The sequence below is a fragment of the Heloderma suspectum genome, chromosome 4, assembly GCF_057233095.1.
Source record: "Heloderma suspectum isolate Gila_16-S chromosome 4, 16-S_ref, whole genome shotgun sequence".
NCBI classification, from domain to species: domain Eukaryota; kingdom Metazoa; phylum Chordata; class Lepidosauria; order Squamata; family Helodermatidae; genus Heloderma; species Heloderma suspectum.
The window spans coordinates 239,982,720-240,000,439 of NC_139461.1; the positions used below are offsets into that span (position 1 = coordinate 239,982,720).

The 17,720-nt window shown below is 43.4% G+C and overlaps 1 protein-coding gene across 2 annotated transcripts in view; it reads right to left on the bottom strand.

Annotated features, from left to right (window-relative positions):
* LOC146348344 (copine-5) overlaps positions 1 to 17,720 on the bottom strand; it is a 191,247-nt gene that overhangs the window by 28,753 nt on the left and 144,774 nt on the right. For both annotated transcript variants that reach the window (XM_084848305.1, XM_084848306.1), the window contains 2 exons: positions 3,950 to 4,003; positions 444 to 505 (listed from right to left, as the gene is read on the bottom strand). In XM_084848305.1, coding sequence (XP_084704431.1) covers positions 444 to 505; positions 3,950 to 4,003 — 116 coding nt within the window. The remainder of the gene's footprint in view (positions 1 to 443; positions 506 to 3,949; positions 4,004 to 17,720) is intronic.

Sequence of the window (17,720 nt, forward strand, 5' to 3'; positions counted from 1 at the left end):
GCCACTGATGCTACCTGCACATCCCACAGAAGCACTGGGTGAAGGAGCATCCCCAAGCTATGGCCTATGGGCTGAATCCAGATTTAGCCACATGCAACTGGGCTGGCAGAAGTGAACTTTGCTTCCCCCTCCTCCCCACAGCAACCCTTCCTGCCCCCTGAAAATGCTACACAGAGGGCCAGGGGACCCTGCTGAATGGGATGAGCTGTTGCCCAAGGGAGAGGGGGGAATCCCCCCAAATCAGACAAAGGCAACTTCTGTGAGAGAAGCCCTTCCATCAACAGAAGGCAGATCCTGGATCTAAACCCTGATCTTTCAGAGGGAGTGCAACCCCATCCAAGACAGGCTGTACTCCTAAACCTGAATCAGATGGTCCACCCACCAACAATATTTCCATCTTGTTTGGGTTAAGTTTCAGCTTGTTAAAAAGAGTGTCAACTTACCCTCCTTTGATGTAGTCTAGAAATGTGTGCTCTGATTCAGTGGCAAACGAGAGCAATGTCACCTCGAAAAGCAAGAAACAGGGATACTGTCACATAGAGAATTGTGAAGTAGTTATTATTAATTTAAATGGGGTGGTCATATTGGTGATTTCCACTTGATCCCAAGGCCACAGCTTCAGTGAACCAACTTTCAACAATGCTCAGCCTGTCACAATTCCCAGTGGGACACCATAGACCTCTTTTCAGACTTGAGGGCCTTCTATACATGAGGCATTTATTGTGTGCTTGTCATTCCCCACTCACAGTTGTTGATGGGTTCTTTAGACAATGTCATGACCCTACAGTTTCACTTCTGTGTCTAACCAGCACTTTTGATGAGTTTTTTTGGAGCAGGGAAAATGCAGCATTTAACTGTGAAAGTGAAAGAAAGTGCAATTTCCCTCTTGTGTATTTGCTCTAGTCTGCTATGCCACAGTGCCACCTAGAGGCTATGTAGTGGAAAAGCAGGAAAGGAAAAGCTCTTTGCGTAGAGCTCAGGTCTCAATTCTCTGATGAAACCAAAAGTAGATACAGCCAATTAACAGCCTCATCTAGAAAGGCTCTTGAAAACAAGGTGCATCGACTTTTGCTTTGTATAATCTTTTTTCTGGAGTGATGTTCCTGGAGATGGACTATCTTTTCTTCAGGCTGCCAGGTCACAACATGGAGAATTTTTCATAACTTTAAATCTGCCCTGAATCAGAAAACAAGGAACTTGCAGCATCTCCTGCCTATTTCTGCTCCCGAATCTGTTAGAGTAAGTCAATGTGCTGCACAGCAAGCAGCGGAGTTTGGTAGGTGGGCAGGTGAATGAAAAGAGGTTTGGGAACAAGAGAAGCCATGGTTGCCTTGTCGCCCAATTCAGCAGTAGATGTAAATATCCAGGGGAAATCTCTGGCTAGCCACATGGCAACCCTGTTTCCTTAGCCCAAGAAATCGTAAACAAGGTAGGTGCTACCATGGCTTTAATTTGCTATCAATATATTTCGTTCCTCACAACACCTCAAAGAAGTTAAACTATAGAACTCACTACCACAGGATGTACTGATGGCCACCAGTTTGGATGGCTTTAAAAGGGGGTTGGACAAATTCCTGGAGGAGAAGGCTATCAATGGCTACTAGTCTTGATGGCTCTGTGCTACCTCCAGTACCAGAGGCAGTGAGCCTATGTACACCAGTTGCTGGGGAACATGGGTGGGAGGGTGCTGTTGCGCTCATGCCCTGCTTGTGGGTCCCTGTTGACAGCTGGTTGTCCACTGTGTGAACAGAATCCTGGACTAGATGGACCCTTGGTCTGATCCAGCATGGCTCTGCTTATGTTCTTATAACCAGCCAGGACAGCTAGACTGGTGGGGACGAGGGAGAGGGCCTTCTCTGTGGTGGCCCCCACTCTATGGAACTCCCTCCCTAGGGAACTCTGTCATGCCCCCTCTTTAATGAGCTTCCACCACGCATTAAAAACGTGGTTGTTCAGGCAGGCATTTGGGATGGGTTAGGGTATTTTAGAAAATGTTTTTACTGTAGAATTTTATTGTTTTAAACTGTTTTATTATATACTTTGTACATCGCCCAGAGTGGCTGGGTGACCAGCCAGATGGGTGATTAATAAATTTAATAAATAAATAAATTATAGATATACTTGCTCAGAAAGATTCCCACCTATATTTGACACCAATGGTTCCATAGAAGTCTCGCTCTGCAGTATTTCTTACCCAAGGCTTGACCTCATAAAGCGGCGATGCTGAGCCTCTTTCCTCCCGAGGGCTGAATTCCATTTTGGGGAAATTCTGGGGGGGGGGGGAGACGGACATTCCAGTGGTGGGCGGGGCCAAATGCAAAAGGGTGGGGCCAAATACCAGCATATTTTAGCTAAAAGCTCCTACTGCTAATAACTAAGTCCTAGGAGAGGCATCTCAACCTTTTAGAATGGGGAAAAAACTGCACCAAGCTGGGAAGCCATCAAAGGATCAGTAGTTTGGGGGAAGGGAGTGGGGCCAGGAGAAGGGGCCATGGCCCTCTGGGGCCTCCAGGAGGGCTGGAGTGGGAACCCAAGTGGACTGAATTTGGTACCCAGGCCTGAGGTTCTGCAGCCCTGTCACAAGGGAATGGTCATGGTCACCTAGAACATTCCCACTCCAGTGTAGCATCCTTCACATGGGAGTACAGGGAATTGCCTTGTACCGAGTCAGCCAGTCAGACCATTGCCCCATCTAGCTCAGTACTGTCTACACCGACTGGCAGCGGCTCCCCAGAGTTTCAGACAGGCGTCTCTCCAAGTCCTGTCTTCAGATGCTTGAGACTGAACCTGGGACCTTCTGCTTGCAAAGCATTTGCTCTACCATCAAGTTACGGCCCTCCCCTACATACTAGGCTGTATCCATACTACCAATTAAATCACCTCCACCTATAGTATGATAGGAGCAGAGAGGAAGTGTGAATGCAGTATGTCATTGCAGAGGCAGTTGCCTCATTCAGTGAATACGAATCAAAACAATCCTGACCTCTCCAGCAAGTCAACAGCTGGCAACATCTACGCTTTCCTTAATATTAAGAGAATTAATATTCATCTTAAATCATTAATAAAATATTAGGGCATTATTCACTTGACTTTTGCCTTACAAGCAGACTGGAATGTTTTGTTAAGTTTAGCAGTAGAATATTGGATGAAGGACTGAACCCCAGATGACTTTATTGGCTGTTGAGTCTGCATTTGTGTAACACAACCACAATGGCTGGGTTCACACAACACGTTAACCCACACTCAGTGGTTGAATGTGGATTACTGTTGAACTGTGGATCATCATGTTCTCTGAATGCAGCATGTTTTCTGTAGGGTGGCTTGTTAACCATGCACCGTGGCTTATTTTTCTTGAACAAGCCATCTTGAGAACCCATGGTTTGTTGTGGGGTTGTTCAGGATGGTTAACAAACCACCTTGCAGAAAACGCGCTGCATTCAGACAACACGATAACCCCATGGTTCAACAACCACAGTGTTTAGAGGTGGGGCAAAAGATACTGCTCATCATGTGCTATTGTTCACCATTTAATTTGCATCAATGTATGTAACTTTTACTGCCCATAGGCTTCCTAGTGTTGAGTTTTGACTTGTTCCTCGACCAGCTGTAGTGCAGTTAAGTCATTCTAGAGTCTGGACTTAAAAGTTCTACTGGGCCTCCTCCCTTTCAATGGCAACGTGTATTACTTCAGTTACTTCAAAACATGGCAAGCCAGCCCTGTTGCATTTGGGAGCCCTCCTGCTCAGTCTGCCAAGTGGGGCCCCAGGCTTCTGCCCTGACACCCTGTCCTGCTGGCACCAGTGCAGTTAGCCAAAACGATGGCCGGGCCACTTAGAAACCAACTGTGTGGCAATTATGAGCCCCACTGGGAAAGGGCTTCCTCTCTTCTTGTTCAGCTTGAAGGTTCTTTTTACCGACATCAGACAAAAGATAAAATAATGTTACTCACTGTTCCTGAGTTAATGTATTTCTTTTTCTTCATTTTCTTTTTGGGATTTACCACCTGAGAGAGGGAAGAAAAATAGAAACAGATGAAGGTGAAGGTGACGCGGAAAGGCTAGGGCAGATGTCTGCAACCCACAAGAAGATGGCTGTGCAAAGTGTGTCATAGCAGCAGCAGTACTAATAATATTTCTTTATGTTAGTGTCATCAATGTACATGGCACTTTGCAGAGGGAAATAAGGAGGGGGAAAAGGTGTGTCTCTGCCCCAAGGAGCTTACAATCTACATTTCAATAGAGGGGAAAACAGAGGGTTAAGCCAAGGGCTTCACAGAAAAAGTGAGTTTTTGAGAAGCAATTTGAGGGATTTACAGTCTATCTCTGGTTCATCCTTACAACTGCTCTGTGAGTTGGCTCATTGTTATTCACATTGTACAAATGGGAAAGGAAATTGAGAAACATGCTGGAACTCAAGGTCAACCAGTAAATCCAAGGCTGAGCTGGGATGTGAAGCCAGGTCTCTTGGGGTCCAAAATCAGCTTGATCCAATGGACCTTTCTAGCAACAGTTAAGAATGGCAGCACAGATGCTTTCTTTCTTTGGTGTGCCAAATTTAAAATATGGGCTGATTCAGCTGCTGTGTTGTTAATAAATGCAACATAGCATTAGAATATACACAGTTGTATTCCCTGTCTCTGTTTTTATCTAGTCTTGCACTCGTCTCACACCCACTACACCCCCTTGACCTGTTTCTCTGACATCTAATTGATTTATTTTATTTATTTTCTTAGTGGGCAATCCTATCTCAATAGGTAGCTGCCTCCGAACTCGGAGGTGACTGCCTATCCAAAGTAGGGCAGGAGAAGCACGGAGGGGATCATTCCCACCACACTTCTCCTGCCCGGCTTTTTTGGCTAGACAGCCAATTGCAGCTGTCTAGCAGTGGGAGCACGGAGTGGGGAAGGAGGCTGCTGTACGACACATAGGATGTGTTGTACAGGCAGTTACTCTCTCCCTGCCCTGGACCCCCCCCCCCAGCCACGTCCCTTTTCAGCTGCTCTGCGCTCCTCTTGTGAGCGCGGAGGACGGGGTTGTTCCGCGCTGCCTCTGAGGCACTGCAGAAGTGGGGGGAGGTCGGTTGTCCAGGAACCAACCTCGGAGCATGAGCTCTGAGGTCGATTCCCAGAAAACAACATATCCTATGGCTGTCTAGCCACTGTCCAGCGGCCATAGGATTGCTCCCTTATTTATTTTAAAATTTTATTTGTTTACTTATTGGTTACATTTCTATACCACCCATTAGCCTAAACACTTTCTGGGTGGTTCACAAAGCAAACCTAAAACCATAACGTATAATGACATAGTAAAACATAATTTAAAAACTATAAGTTTAAAGGAATAAAAGCGAAGTAGGAACCAAGATAAATAGCAGCAGCAGTACGAAGATCAAAAAATACATCAGCAATTTTTAAAACTGAAGGGCTAAAAAGCTTGGAAATTTATTTATTTTTTTAAAACGAGAATGATTCTCGCCCACATAGCAGAGAAGATAGGCTTGATGTGCATGGGCAACGCCTGCCGAAAACTCAGGAGCCAGCAGTGTGGTTGGATGAGATTTCCAGCAGTTGCAGCCAGTGTAGAATGCCTTGCATAGCTCTTTGCCCCTCTTCAAGACTTGCAAAACCAAAATACATGCTGCAAAATGATAAAGATGGCAAAAGGAGACTTCCGGTTGGAACCAATGTTGCTCTAGTAGCATCCCATGGCCAATCTGTGGGAGCTTACTCAAACAGCTTTTTAAAAGGTTGAAAAACCTTTTCATCTTCCCCCTGGAATTAAAAGGGGGGGGCAAGGCAGCTCTGGATAACATCTTGGAGAAAAGTACCCCCCACGAGATAGAGGGGGGGCTGGATTCCAGGATTATCTCCCCAGAGCTTTACCAGTGCAAAAAGCTGTTCTGAAACTCCTATTTCATAGGAGAAAACAGGGCTGACATGTTCCATAATAATATATGCTTTAAGAAATACCAACAACTCCTGAGGGATGATTTAAGAAATATTAACAATATCTGAGAACATCTGAGGACCTGCAAGATCTGTTTGAGAGAAACATGACTACGCCAAGGAGAAGAAAGGGGCTGGCATCACCGCCAACTCCCCCTGTACCTCCTGTGACAAAACTTTCAAAAACAGAAGATATAGGGGAATTATTTACTCTGATAAAGACTTTATCTTTGCAATTTATGGAGCAAGCCGAAAGGTTGGATTTAATCCAAAATTCCATGACCGTCTTGCAAGGAGCTGTAGATCTAATTAATGTGTCATGGCGAAAAATGGAGACGAAAATTAACAAGCTAGAATATCGAATGGCAGGGAATGAAACTACGACACAAGTATGTTTTAGAAATGTCTATGACAGAATTTCTCAACTGGAGGCCATCACACGAAGATCCAGTGTACGTATTATTGGGATTAAAAATCTGTCTGATGATGTAAAATTGCCTGTTTTTGTGGATAAACTTTTGCATGAGATACGCCCCATCCCATCTGATTATTTACTTGATATTGAGCAGGCATTTCATGTGCCAAATGCTAAAGGGACTGACTACACGATCATAGTCCAATTTGCAAAAGTCTCCGCAAAGAATTATATCCTGCGTTTGGCAAGAGAGGGTGGAAGCCTTTCCTGGAAACAAGATAAAGTTATGTTATTTCCAGATTACATCAAAGAGATGGCGAATAAAAGAAGGCAATTTATCAAAACGAAAAATATGGCAAAACAAATGAACTTACAATATTACTTAAAATATCCTGCTACACTTTGTATTGTGTCTGAAGGTCAGATGAAGAAGTTTTTAAATCATGAAATGGCAGAGGCATGGCTGAATGTAAAAATGTGTGAGATTTCTGTCACAACCCCATGAACTGGAATCTTTAAACAAGCTTTGTTAACTGCTTGTGTTTCGTCTACATGATCCAGACTAGGTCAGAAGATAAATGATTATACATATATTTGTTTATTCTCTTTCATCTTTCTTTTTTTAAATATTTTTTATTTCAAAATAGATATGGTATGCTGTATTTAAATTTATTGTTTGAGGGTAATTGTGCACATGCATTTTTATATAAAATATATTACTGATTGTTGAAGGTTTATTTTAAGCTTTATTATTATATAACACTATATTTCTTTTAATTATTACTATTATTAATATAGGCTACTGGGAATGAACTGTAGACCTGTTTCTTTGATATAAGATTGATGATATGATATTGAAATGTAAGGTTGTTTATTAAATTGTAAGATTGTTAGGGTTTTGGATATAGTTTTTAAAATAGAATGGCATCGGAGGCCGGGGGGTATTGGAGTTTAAACTTAATTCTTTAAAGGGGAGGGAGAGGGAGAGGGAGGGGGAAAGAATCTTCTTTTCTTTTTCTTTACTTCCTTTCCTCCTCTCTTTTCCTTTTGTTATTGTGGTGTCCTCATCAGAATATTGTATTGCTGGGAAATTGTAGTATTGATCGGGTTGTTGGTATTTTTGGTATTGTTCATTTCATTTATAAAGATAAAATAAATAAAAAGATATTCCCCCCAAAAAAGATAAAGATGGCAAAAGGAATAATGGAAAATAAAGGAAAAGGCTGTATAATTTATTCAGGTTGTAGAATTCAGATTCTCTTCGTAAAGAATTGGGATTGTCTGGGTGCAGAATTTTGAGTTTTAGCCTGGAGTACACACAGCCAGGCTATGGCGTGTCAAGTTGTTGTGTTGTACTGGAGCAAGTCCTTCTTCCTCTGGTTTTCTGGTGCTGCAGATCATCATGCCATTAGAATTGTTATATTGTGGGATGCTCTGATGCGAGACCAAGAATCCAAATGATCTGGGTGTTTCTTTCTATTCCAGATCTGAGACATCCTCTGAGATATAACTGATGCAAATTCAAACATGAAATAGGGATTCATTTGCCTGTAGTGAGAAACCACTGAAAATGCAAGGCAAGCATTCTGTGTATTATCATACTAAAAACCACCACAACATGTGTCCACATTCATCTTCTATCAAACAGAGAAGCTGAGATACTTCAGTATGCATTTCTCAACAAACCATTCTAGGCTACCATATCCGGTGGACTTGCTTGCCTACAGTTACCATAAAGTACATACATAATGACATTAAAATTATCTCAGGATATTTGCTATTATTATTCCAGAGCTGTTAAAGGTTACAAAATGCAAACACAAAATACAAGGCAAATTCTATGCTGGGGATCATGGTGTGGCCATGCTTGGAATACTGTATAGTTCTGGTCAGCGCACTTCAAAAAAGTATATTGTAGAGCAGAAAATTGGAGGCATGATCCAGATCTCTCAAACCCACATAGAAAGGGAAGGCCTGGTGGCCATGTTTGTGGGGAACAGGAAGCTAGGAGCAGATTGACATGGCTTTGATGAAAGGAAAAGGATGGAAAGGAATTCCAGTGCAGGAAATTCCTGCTATGTTCTACCTTCCTGTCCTTCTTCTCAAAGCTCACCCCAATAGCTGATCCACATGCCTGACCTTAAGTGGAGAGGAAGAGGGAATTTCTGGCACTGGCCAATCCCATTTCCCCCCCGGACTTTTTCCTCCATTCCTCAGGCACACCTTCACTCCTGGCTTCCCATGTGTTGAGTTGGTGGGCACATTTTGGATTTTGAGAGTGTTGTGGGCACTCTCAATGGCTACCATGCAGAGGGAGGACTTGCCCATTCATAAAATGGCTGCCATGATGGGTATGGCCAGTCATGAAATTCTCATTTCCCAGAAATCAAACTAGTGAGGGTAAAGCAAAAGTAACTTGTCCAAGCATTTGAGTACAAGGAGAGGCGGTTGCTGAGCTCCAAAAGACAAAACCACTCTTTTGCACGTAAAAGAGTGCTGGAGGTCAGCTCATCACTTTCTGCATGCCATCCTCCCTGGTAATTCTTTTTTAAAATTTAAAAAATCTTAATAAAATAAAAACCAGAAGGGTCAGGGAGCTTGGCGGGCACCAAGAGAGGTGTTTGTGGGCACATTACTGCTCACAGGCACCATATTGGAGACCCCAGTGGGCTCTCCCCGTCTACGTGTGCGTAATCTGGATCATGAGATCTCAAAGGTGGACATAGGATAATTTATTGGCTCAACAGCATTTCAAGTCTTGCGACTCTTCCTCAGGGGCAATAGATTTTGTTCTTTCAAAGGAAAATCAAACAGGCCTAAGACTTAAAATGTGTTGGGCCAATGAATTATCCTCAGTGTAACTTTGAGATCTTTCCTCGTTCTTGTATTTGGTGCCCTCACATCTTTCCTTCTTAAATCTGGATCATGCCCATGGGGATTGTTTAAGGTTGATGTCTGAGGAATGCTGGAGCCAAAAGTGGCTATCCTACAGTGCAGTCAGTGGGAAAGAGGCTGTTCCCTTTTCTTCCTCACTGGCTAATACAGGGGTGTAGTACCTCAGGTCAAGGGGCTCCCCAGAAGCCCACACCCCCTTCCCACACCCCCTTCCCCCATTTCCCCCAACCACCGATGATTAGGTGGTTTCCTGTTTTTCCCCCCATTCTGAAACGTTGGAATGCCTCTCCAGCCTTGTTGCTGACTGGCAGTAACAGCCTTAAGATAAAGTATGCTGGTATTTTGGCCTCTCCTCTTTTCCATTTAGCCCTGCACACCTCTGGAATGCAGCCCCCAATCAGCTAATGGGTCAAGAATTGATTTTGAATTATCTTACATATGTAGTTGTCTTTTCACCGGTCAAGAAAGATGTATGACAGGCTTGCCCAACCTGGCACCTTCCAGATGTGCTGGAATACAAGCACTATCACCCCCAGCCAGCATATCCAATGGCCATGCTGGGCTGGGGGTGATGAGATCTGCAGTGCAACACATCTGGAAAGTATCAGGTTGGGCGTGGCTGATATATGGCATGGGGAGAGAGAAGGAATGGCTGCATTCACACAACATGCTAACCCACACGCAGTGGTTGAATGTGGGTTGTTGTTGAACCATGGGCTGTTTGTTGAATCGCTGGTGAGCGTCTTGTCCAAACCCAGGACATTTTCCATGGGGTGGCTTGTTAACCATGCAGTGTGGCTTGCTAACCACCTTGAACAACCCAGCAACAAATCATGGGTTCTCAAGGTGGTTTGTTATAAGCCACATTGCATGGTTAAGAAACTACCCAGAAAAGGTCCTGGGTTTGGACGACATGGTAATCCATGGTTCAATGGTTCCTTCAGTGCTTTGAATGAGAAAAGGCCTTTATTCTCCATTTTGTGTGCAGCCCAGCACATCAGGCTGCATTATTTCAGTTCCCTTTTGCCGGCATCTCCAAAGGCTGTTCTTTCCAATTATGTTAAATAGACACATTCCCTTTCCCAGGCAGTGAAATGACTTTTACCTCAATCTCTGGAAACTCATTTTGAAATTAGATCCCCCACCCCACAGGCTGCTGCCATTCACAATGCTCCATTCTAAGAAAGTCTTGAGAATTCATCCAGAACAAAAGGCATTAATGATTTACACAAACTATACATGAGTCTTTTCCCTCCAGCTCCCATCTTTTCCTGCTGAGGGGAAAAGCAAAGCTCCATGACAGGAGCTGCTGGGATCCGACTGTGCCTGAGTCAGGTCAGTCATTTTAGAAACTGGCCTAGAACTGTCACTTTGGATAATATTAAAGTGGAGCTGCTGCACCTAACACATGCAGCATGCAAAAAAAAAAAAGTTAGATAATGGGAGAAAACCCAGGCATTGAAGCAAAGTGATGTATATGTTGTGTTGCTCCAGCTATATGTTTTTCAGTTCCACACAGGCTTTGCCATCTGCTTGTGGGGCCAGATCCTCAGCCTGAATAGAGAGTCTAATGCCCACCCAACTCACCAATACCAAGTGCAGTCTGGAAACAAAATGCTATGCAATTAAAGTGAGAGAGGAAAAAGCCCTGCTCCAAGTGCAGAACACATCCGAATTCTCTCATTCCCCATCTGAATTATACACTCACCCAAGTGGCAGAACTGATAGGCACTTTCACCCATCATAAGATCAGCCCAGCACAGAGACACACGCAGGGCAGTTAGGAACAGGGTGGAGGAACTCCTTTTTGAAATAACATGAGATAACACGGCACGGGGTAAGGCGAGGGGATTTAGGTACTATTGCTGCACTAGCTATAAAAATGTGAGCCGTTGAAACACAAATAATATAGGAAAGAAGAGCAAATTTATTTATTTTACATTTAAATTATTTATTTATTTTGTTTTATTATTTAGAACATTCCTCAGCTAACCTTGTGCAATTAGTTCCCAAGCTGATGTACAACGCAATCACTTCTTTTACACAATGTCAAAACAAATATTGTGTGATGTGTGTGTGTGTGGAGAGAGAGAGAGAGAGAGAGAGAGACTGAGAGAGGATTTGGCATGTTGAACTGGCCTTGAGTGGTATCTTAGGAGCACAGGAGTATAAATATTGCCTTGGTGGATCAAATAAGGTCCAGCTAGTCCAGCATTCTGTCTCCAAGAGCAGCAGCAAGCCACATGACTTTGGAAGCTCCCAAGTAGGACGTGAAAGAAATGGCCACCTGCTATTGTTTTGCCTTCAGAATCTGGTACTTAGAGGTATACTGCCCCTGAACATGGAGGCTTTCTTGAATGATCTTTAATGACACATTTGTCTAATCCAGCCTCCCCCAAACTGGGGTACTCCAGATGTGTGGGACTACAACTCCAATTATCCCCAAGCCAGCATGGCCATTGGCCATATCCAATCTTGATAAGAGAATTTAACAGAATGTTTTCACAAAAGTAGGAAGTAAGCAAGAGGGTTCCTCCAAGGATCTGTATTAGGACCCATGCTGTTTAGTTTATTTATAAATGATCTGGTATCACAGGGTGAGCAGTGAGGTTGCCAAGTTTGCAGAAGACACCAAATTATTCAGGTTGGTAAAAATGCACCTGGGTATGAAGAGACCTAAAAGAACCTCTCCAAACTGGGTGACTAGGCAACAAAAGAGATTCAGTGTAAGTTAATGTGATTATGCACATTTGGGGGAAGGGGGGAGGGGCGGATCCTAGTCACATATACACTGATGGGGTGTGAACTAGTAGTGATTTCCCAGGAAATACTGGGTGTCTTCATACAGAGCTTCATCCTGCTACTGAGATTGCTCACGCACAGAAGTTTGCAGGCCCTTTAGATGATGTCATTAACCTCCAGGGTGTCTCCTGCACTAAATGACCTTTATTCCATTTTTAAATAGATCGGAGGTAATGAACTATCAAATTACTGCGCGTGTGTTTCGTGAAAAAGGAAAATCCGCAAGAAGAGGAGCTAGATCCGTGAAACATATGGAAGGGGGAGTAGGAGGGGGAAAGGGGAGGGGGGAAAGAAGTGCATGTAGAGAGAGTCCACTGTGATCCTGCATTTAAAACGGAAGCAGAAAGCCCCATTTTAAATGCAGGATTTTAGGCTGGTGCAGAGATGCTCACTGAGGTTGAGGTGGACAGCGCAATGAAAAGTCAGCTTGGTGTGCAGCAGTGAAAGGGGAAGAGGCAAATTCTATGCTAGGGATGACCAGGAAATGGGTTTGAAATAGAACAGCCAGTATCATAATGCCTTTATAGAACTCAGTGGCAAGACTGCAGATGGAATACTGTGCACAGTTCCGGTAGTCTTATCCCCAAAAGCGGCACGTGCAGGCTAAAGTGCCTGGAACTTTAGGGAAAGAAGACTAAGCAGGGACATGATAGAGGTTTACGCAATTATACACAGAGTGGAGAAAATGGGTACAGAGAAATGTGTCTCCCTCATCTATAACAACACCTTCTCCCATATGAACCTGCCTGGGTTTGAAGACCTTCTGGGGAGGCCCTTCTCGTGGTACCACTGCCATCTGAAGCATGTTTGGTGGGTACATAAGAAAGGGCCTTCTCAGTGGCCGCTCCCAGACTATAGAACTCTCTGACAAGGAAGGCTAGGTTGGCCCCTCTTTGTTATCCTTCCACTGGCAGGCAAATACATTTTTATTCGGACAGGCCTTTGGCATACAAGCTGGTCTGTGCTGAAGGTTTTTAATTGGTTCGTGCTGCTTATTTCTTTTTTGCTGTTGTGTTTTAATTATGTTTTTAATTTATTTGTTTTTATGCTATGTTTTAATTAACACAGAAAGGTGGGATATAAATTAAATTATTATTATTATTATTAACAACAACAACAACTTATCTGGGTCACACAGAGTATATTCAAACGGAATTTGTTCTACATACAGTGCATAGACACCTTACTGAATTCATTGCCAGAACCCATGGGCTGTTTTTGGGTTGTTGGATGGTTTGTTAATCACCCCAACCCCCCACCCTCACAACAAACCATGTGGGCAAGGAGTAAATGGGCAAATCTGGCTGGCACACAACCAGGACATGCATTATGGTTAACAAGCCACCATGCCTTATTAATCACCCTCCGATCATGTGAACCGGGTCATATGGCTTAGAAGAATTTAAAAAGGGATTTGAGAAATTTATGGAGGATAGGCCCATCAATGACTGTTAGCCATGACAACTAAATGGAGTCTCTATTTTCAGAGGTAGTGTATCTCTGAACACCAGATGTTGGGGGGGACACAATGTTGGGGCATCCCAAAAGCATCTGGCTGGCCTCTGTTGGAAACAGAGATGCTGGTCTAGATGGATGTTTAATCTAATCCAGCAGGGCTCTTCTTATGTCGTGTCATGTCATGTCCTTTTCTAAAACCCACTGCTATGTACTAGAGTGGCCTTCCTCAACCTGAGTTCCTCCAGATGTTTTGTCCTGCAACTCGCATCAACCCTGACCATTGGCCATGCTGGCTGGAGCTGATGGAAATTGTAGGCCAAAATATCTGGAGGGACCCAGGTTGGGGAGGGCTGTAGTCTTTAAGGGCCATTTTAATAGTGCTTTATACCATTTCTTTACATGCTTTCTTGTTCCTTCGGTATTTTGAATGGCATACAATATTATGCCATCACCCATTTCTGTTACTGTTCAATCAAAGTGAGACAATTCCTTCAACTGTGATGTGATATCAGTTAAAAACTGTGCATCTCTCTAATAACGTTCTGTTGTTTCTTCTGCTAGCTACACCAGACAACTCGTGCAGAGTAAGTGGCATCTTGATAAATGGCCCCATGTTCATTCCTGAAATAACAGGAGTTAATTACACAGTTTATCTTCAAATAAATAATACAGGTGAAGTCTTGGAAAGGTATAGTCTGAATGGCACTGATGCAATATACACATTCAAAAGTCCTACTTTACTTGGAGAAAGGAGCAAGTTCCAGAACAGACAGAAAACAATGGATTGGATCCTGCTTTAGGTAGATGCACTGGGTTGGCGAAGTGGACTTTCCTGTCTGTTATTTCCCACGGCAATCCCTCCAACCCCTTGAAAATGCTACACAGAGGGTCTGGGGACCCTTCTTAATGGGGTGAGCTGTGGTTTGGTGGGGGAGGGATCTCCAAAAATTGGCCAGAAGCACCTTCCATGGGTGGAGCCCTTCTGTCCACAGAAGGTAGATCCTGGATCCAACCCAATAACTCTCTGATGTGGAAAGCTGGGAACATTTCAAATGTTACTGGAAGTAGCAAAACAGGCATTTCATATGCCAGGAAGAAATATGTGCAAACCTGACAAAATAGAGACAATGCTGATTAGCCCTGCCCATACTACAACATATGGACACCTGGCATCTGAAACAGCCCCACTGATCACTTTATCAGCATTTCCCAGCCTCGTGCCCTCCAGATGTGTTATAGTACAGCACCCATCATCCATAGGCAGCATGGGAATTTGCCATGCTGGCTGGAGATGCCGGGCAATGTAGTACAACACATCTTGAGGAACTAGGTTGGGGAAGGCTGACATATAAGAACTGTTCCAAACCAAAATGAGTGAATCTATCCAAGTTTATCTGTACTCTGGCTTCCTAATACAAATGAATCCATTCCAAAGAGACATATGCACTACCAATCCTTCCTATCTAGACAGATGCAATTGAACTCCACGAATAGATAAGGTTACCTCGTGTACTTTAGATATCACCTAACAAAAGGACTTAAATTATCTAGTAAATTCAAGCCCAAAGGAAAGGCCACAGTGGATTCATTTGAGGTATCACAACTGCGTCTGGTTCACCCAGGACTGCAGATATCCAAGGGATTCTTGCAGGTGCCTTCCTCTAACAGAGAGGTTTGGCTTGAAGATTGGGAATAATAACATAGCTTGATTAAGGGTGCAATCCTATGCATGATTAGACAAAAAAAGTCCTACAACTCCCAGCTTTCCCCAGCCAGCATGTAGGACTTTTTCAGTATAAACATGCATAGGACTGCACCTTAAATGGAGTTGGTTTGAGATTCGCTTACCTAAAGCAACCGAGCACCCCAGTTCATTTTAGCCATGAGGATGCATACAATCTGGCTCAATCCTATTTTTCCCCCAAGCAATCCCTCACTTCTGCTTTTATTAATATCGTAAACTGGCTCAGGGTTGTCCCAGTTATTATTGGCATCGCCATCTCCCTACCCGACCAAAGCGGCACCTCTGCACTACAGCGGGGCCACCAGGATCTTGTGGCACAGAAACCATGACAGCTGTTGCTCACTATAACATTAACTTCCAACCATTAGCACTGGCTAATGCTTCAAGAAAACGAAATATTACATTGCAGGGGATGCCTAAGCACCTTTCTTACTGTTGGGATTAGAGCCAGCATGGTGTAGTGGTGACACTGTTGGACTGGGAGCCAGGAGATCCGGGTTCTAGTCCCCACTCAGCCATGAAGCTCACTGGATGACTTTGGGCCAGTCACAGACTTTCAGCCCAACCTACCTCACAGGGTTGTTGTTGTGAGGATAAAATGGAGAGGAGGAGGATTATGTACTCCACTTTGCATTACTTGGAGGAAAAAAGGAGGGATATAAATGCAATATATATATAAATAAATCTTGCTATGCAATCAGACAAAAACAGATCTTCATAGCCAGGGGTCTATTATCAACCCAGATGGTGACTATTTGTAATGGTAATCTTTTTGATGGTGACCTGGAATGTAAATAGATGATGCCAGTAAGGTGTCCCACTGACTGTGCCAGTGTAGAGTTCAGGAGCTTTTCTCTGATAACTTCCCAACTAAGAAGACTCGCATAAAACCAGCTGAGCTGGACTGAGTCCCTCCTGCCCTTGACATTCTCTGTCTATTGCCCAAAATCAAATATGGGCAGAGAGACATCCTATCTTGTGTTATGGAGAGCTCCGATGTTGATGCCTTTGAGGAACTCAAAGCCCTGCCGGCATGAGCACTCTGATGATGGAGATCTGACGCCAGAGATGTAAGGGCTGAAGAAGTTTCCGCAGGGGCTGGGAGGAACATTCTAGGTTGGATCTCCCCCTCCAAGGGTGGACCTCTCTCTCTGCCCTCAGAGGAGGAGCTCCCAAAAATCCTATAGCCCCTGGAACACCCCCCCCCCCAGACCATAGGACTGCAGCCTGAAGAAGGAAAATCAAACTTTCAAAAGCAGAGCTTTTTGCAAATAGTCATTGAAAGGGATAAGAACTCAAAAAGAAAAGGAAAAAGAAAATGAGAGAGAACAAAACACTTCCACTATAGTATAGATTCTAACACAGACGGGCTTTCTCTACAAAGCTTGGGCAGTAAACTACTTACTACGCTGAGGACAGATTGTCAAAAAAAACACAACCCACTCATTTTTGTTTGCAAGTAAAAGGAAACCTTCCTAGTATTTGTGTAATGTATTATATTGATGTTTTAAAAATATTTAAAGGAAACAACTTTATATAAAGGAATGTTTAAAATAACCTGGCCAAAAAAGGGAATGTTAACAGAAACACTTCCTATCAATCTATACCCAAACTCATGTTTCCAAGCTCTGTTAAATAATGTGCATTCCTCAGTGGAACAAAGACTTAACACAATCTGTAACTGCAGAGGAATAAAGGAAAGCAAAAGGCTGCATACAAATGTTCAGTTAAAAATAATCTTAGTCAAACAAAAAAAAGGATTTAAAAAGATTACTTAATAAAGTGCCCAATATAACTCAAAATCTTAGGGAAAGAGTTGGCAAGCAGTTCCCTACTTTCCTCTTCTTTGCATGAGTGTCCCCAAATACAAGCATTTTGATATAGCCATAGAGGCAATGTTTCTGAAATCTTTTTCTATTTATTTGGTATTAACTTGAAGTAGTAACTATATGCTTGTCTCCACAGTGTCAAAGAAATTAAAGCTTATGCGCTAGTCTCCAGGCACAACTCCCATTTGAGAGGTTGCAATGGGCAGCGCAATGACACATTAAGTTTCTACTTTTTGCAATCTCCTTGGGGTACAGCGGTATACCCACTTACCTGGGTGTAAGCTCCATTGAAGTCAATGGGACTTACTTTTTGGTGGACACGTATAGTTTCCCATATCTTACAGAGATGCAAGTCTGTTGTATAAGTTTTGTTTATATGACACATAGAATGCAAAATCTGCACTGTAGAGAAATGGAAAGATCTTTGCCTCCCTACTACAATTCCAACACCACTGGCTCATTTTATTTAGTTCAGTGTGTGACAGAACCAAAGTAAGCAATTCCCTGACTTGTTAGCCACTCCAGTGAGAAGAGGTTCCACTGATTCCCTTAAGGGGATGATCTCACAGTCCCTAGGAGAAGCCATAATAGTTTCCTGCCCTGAGGTCCAAATATTTCTCTTTTGAAATTCAG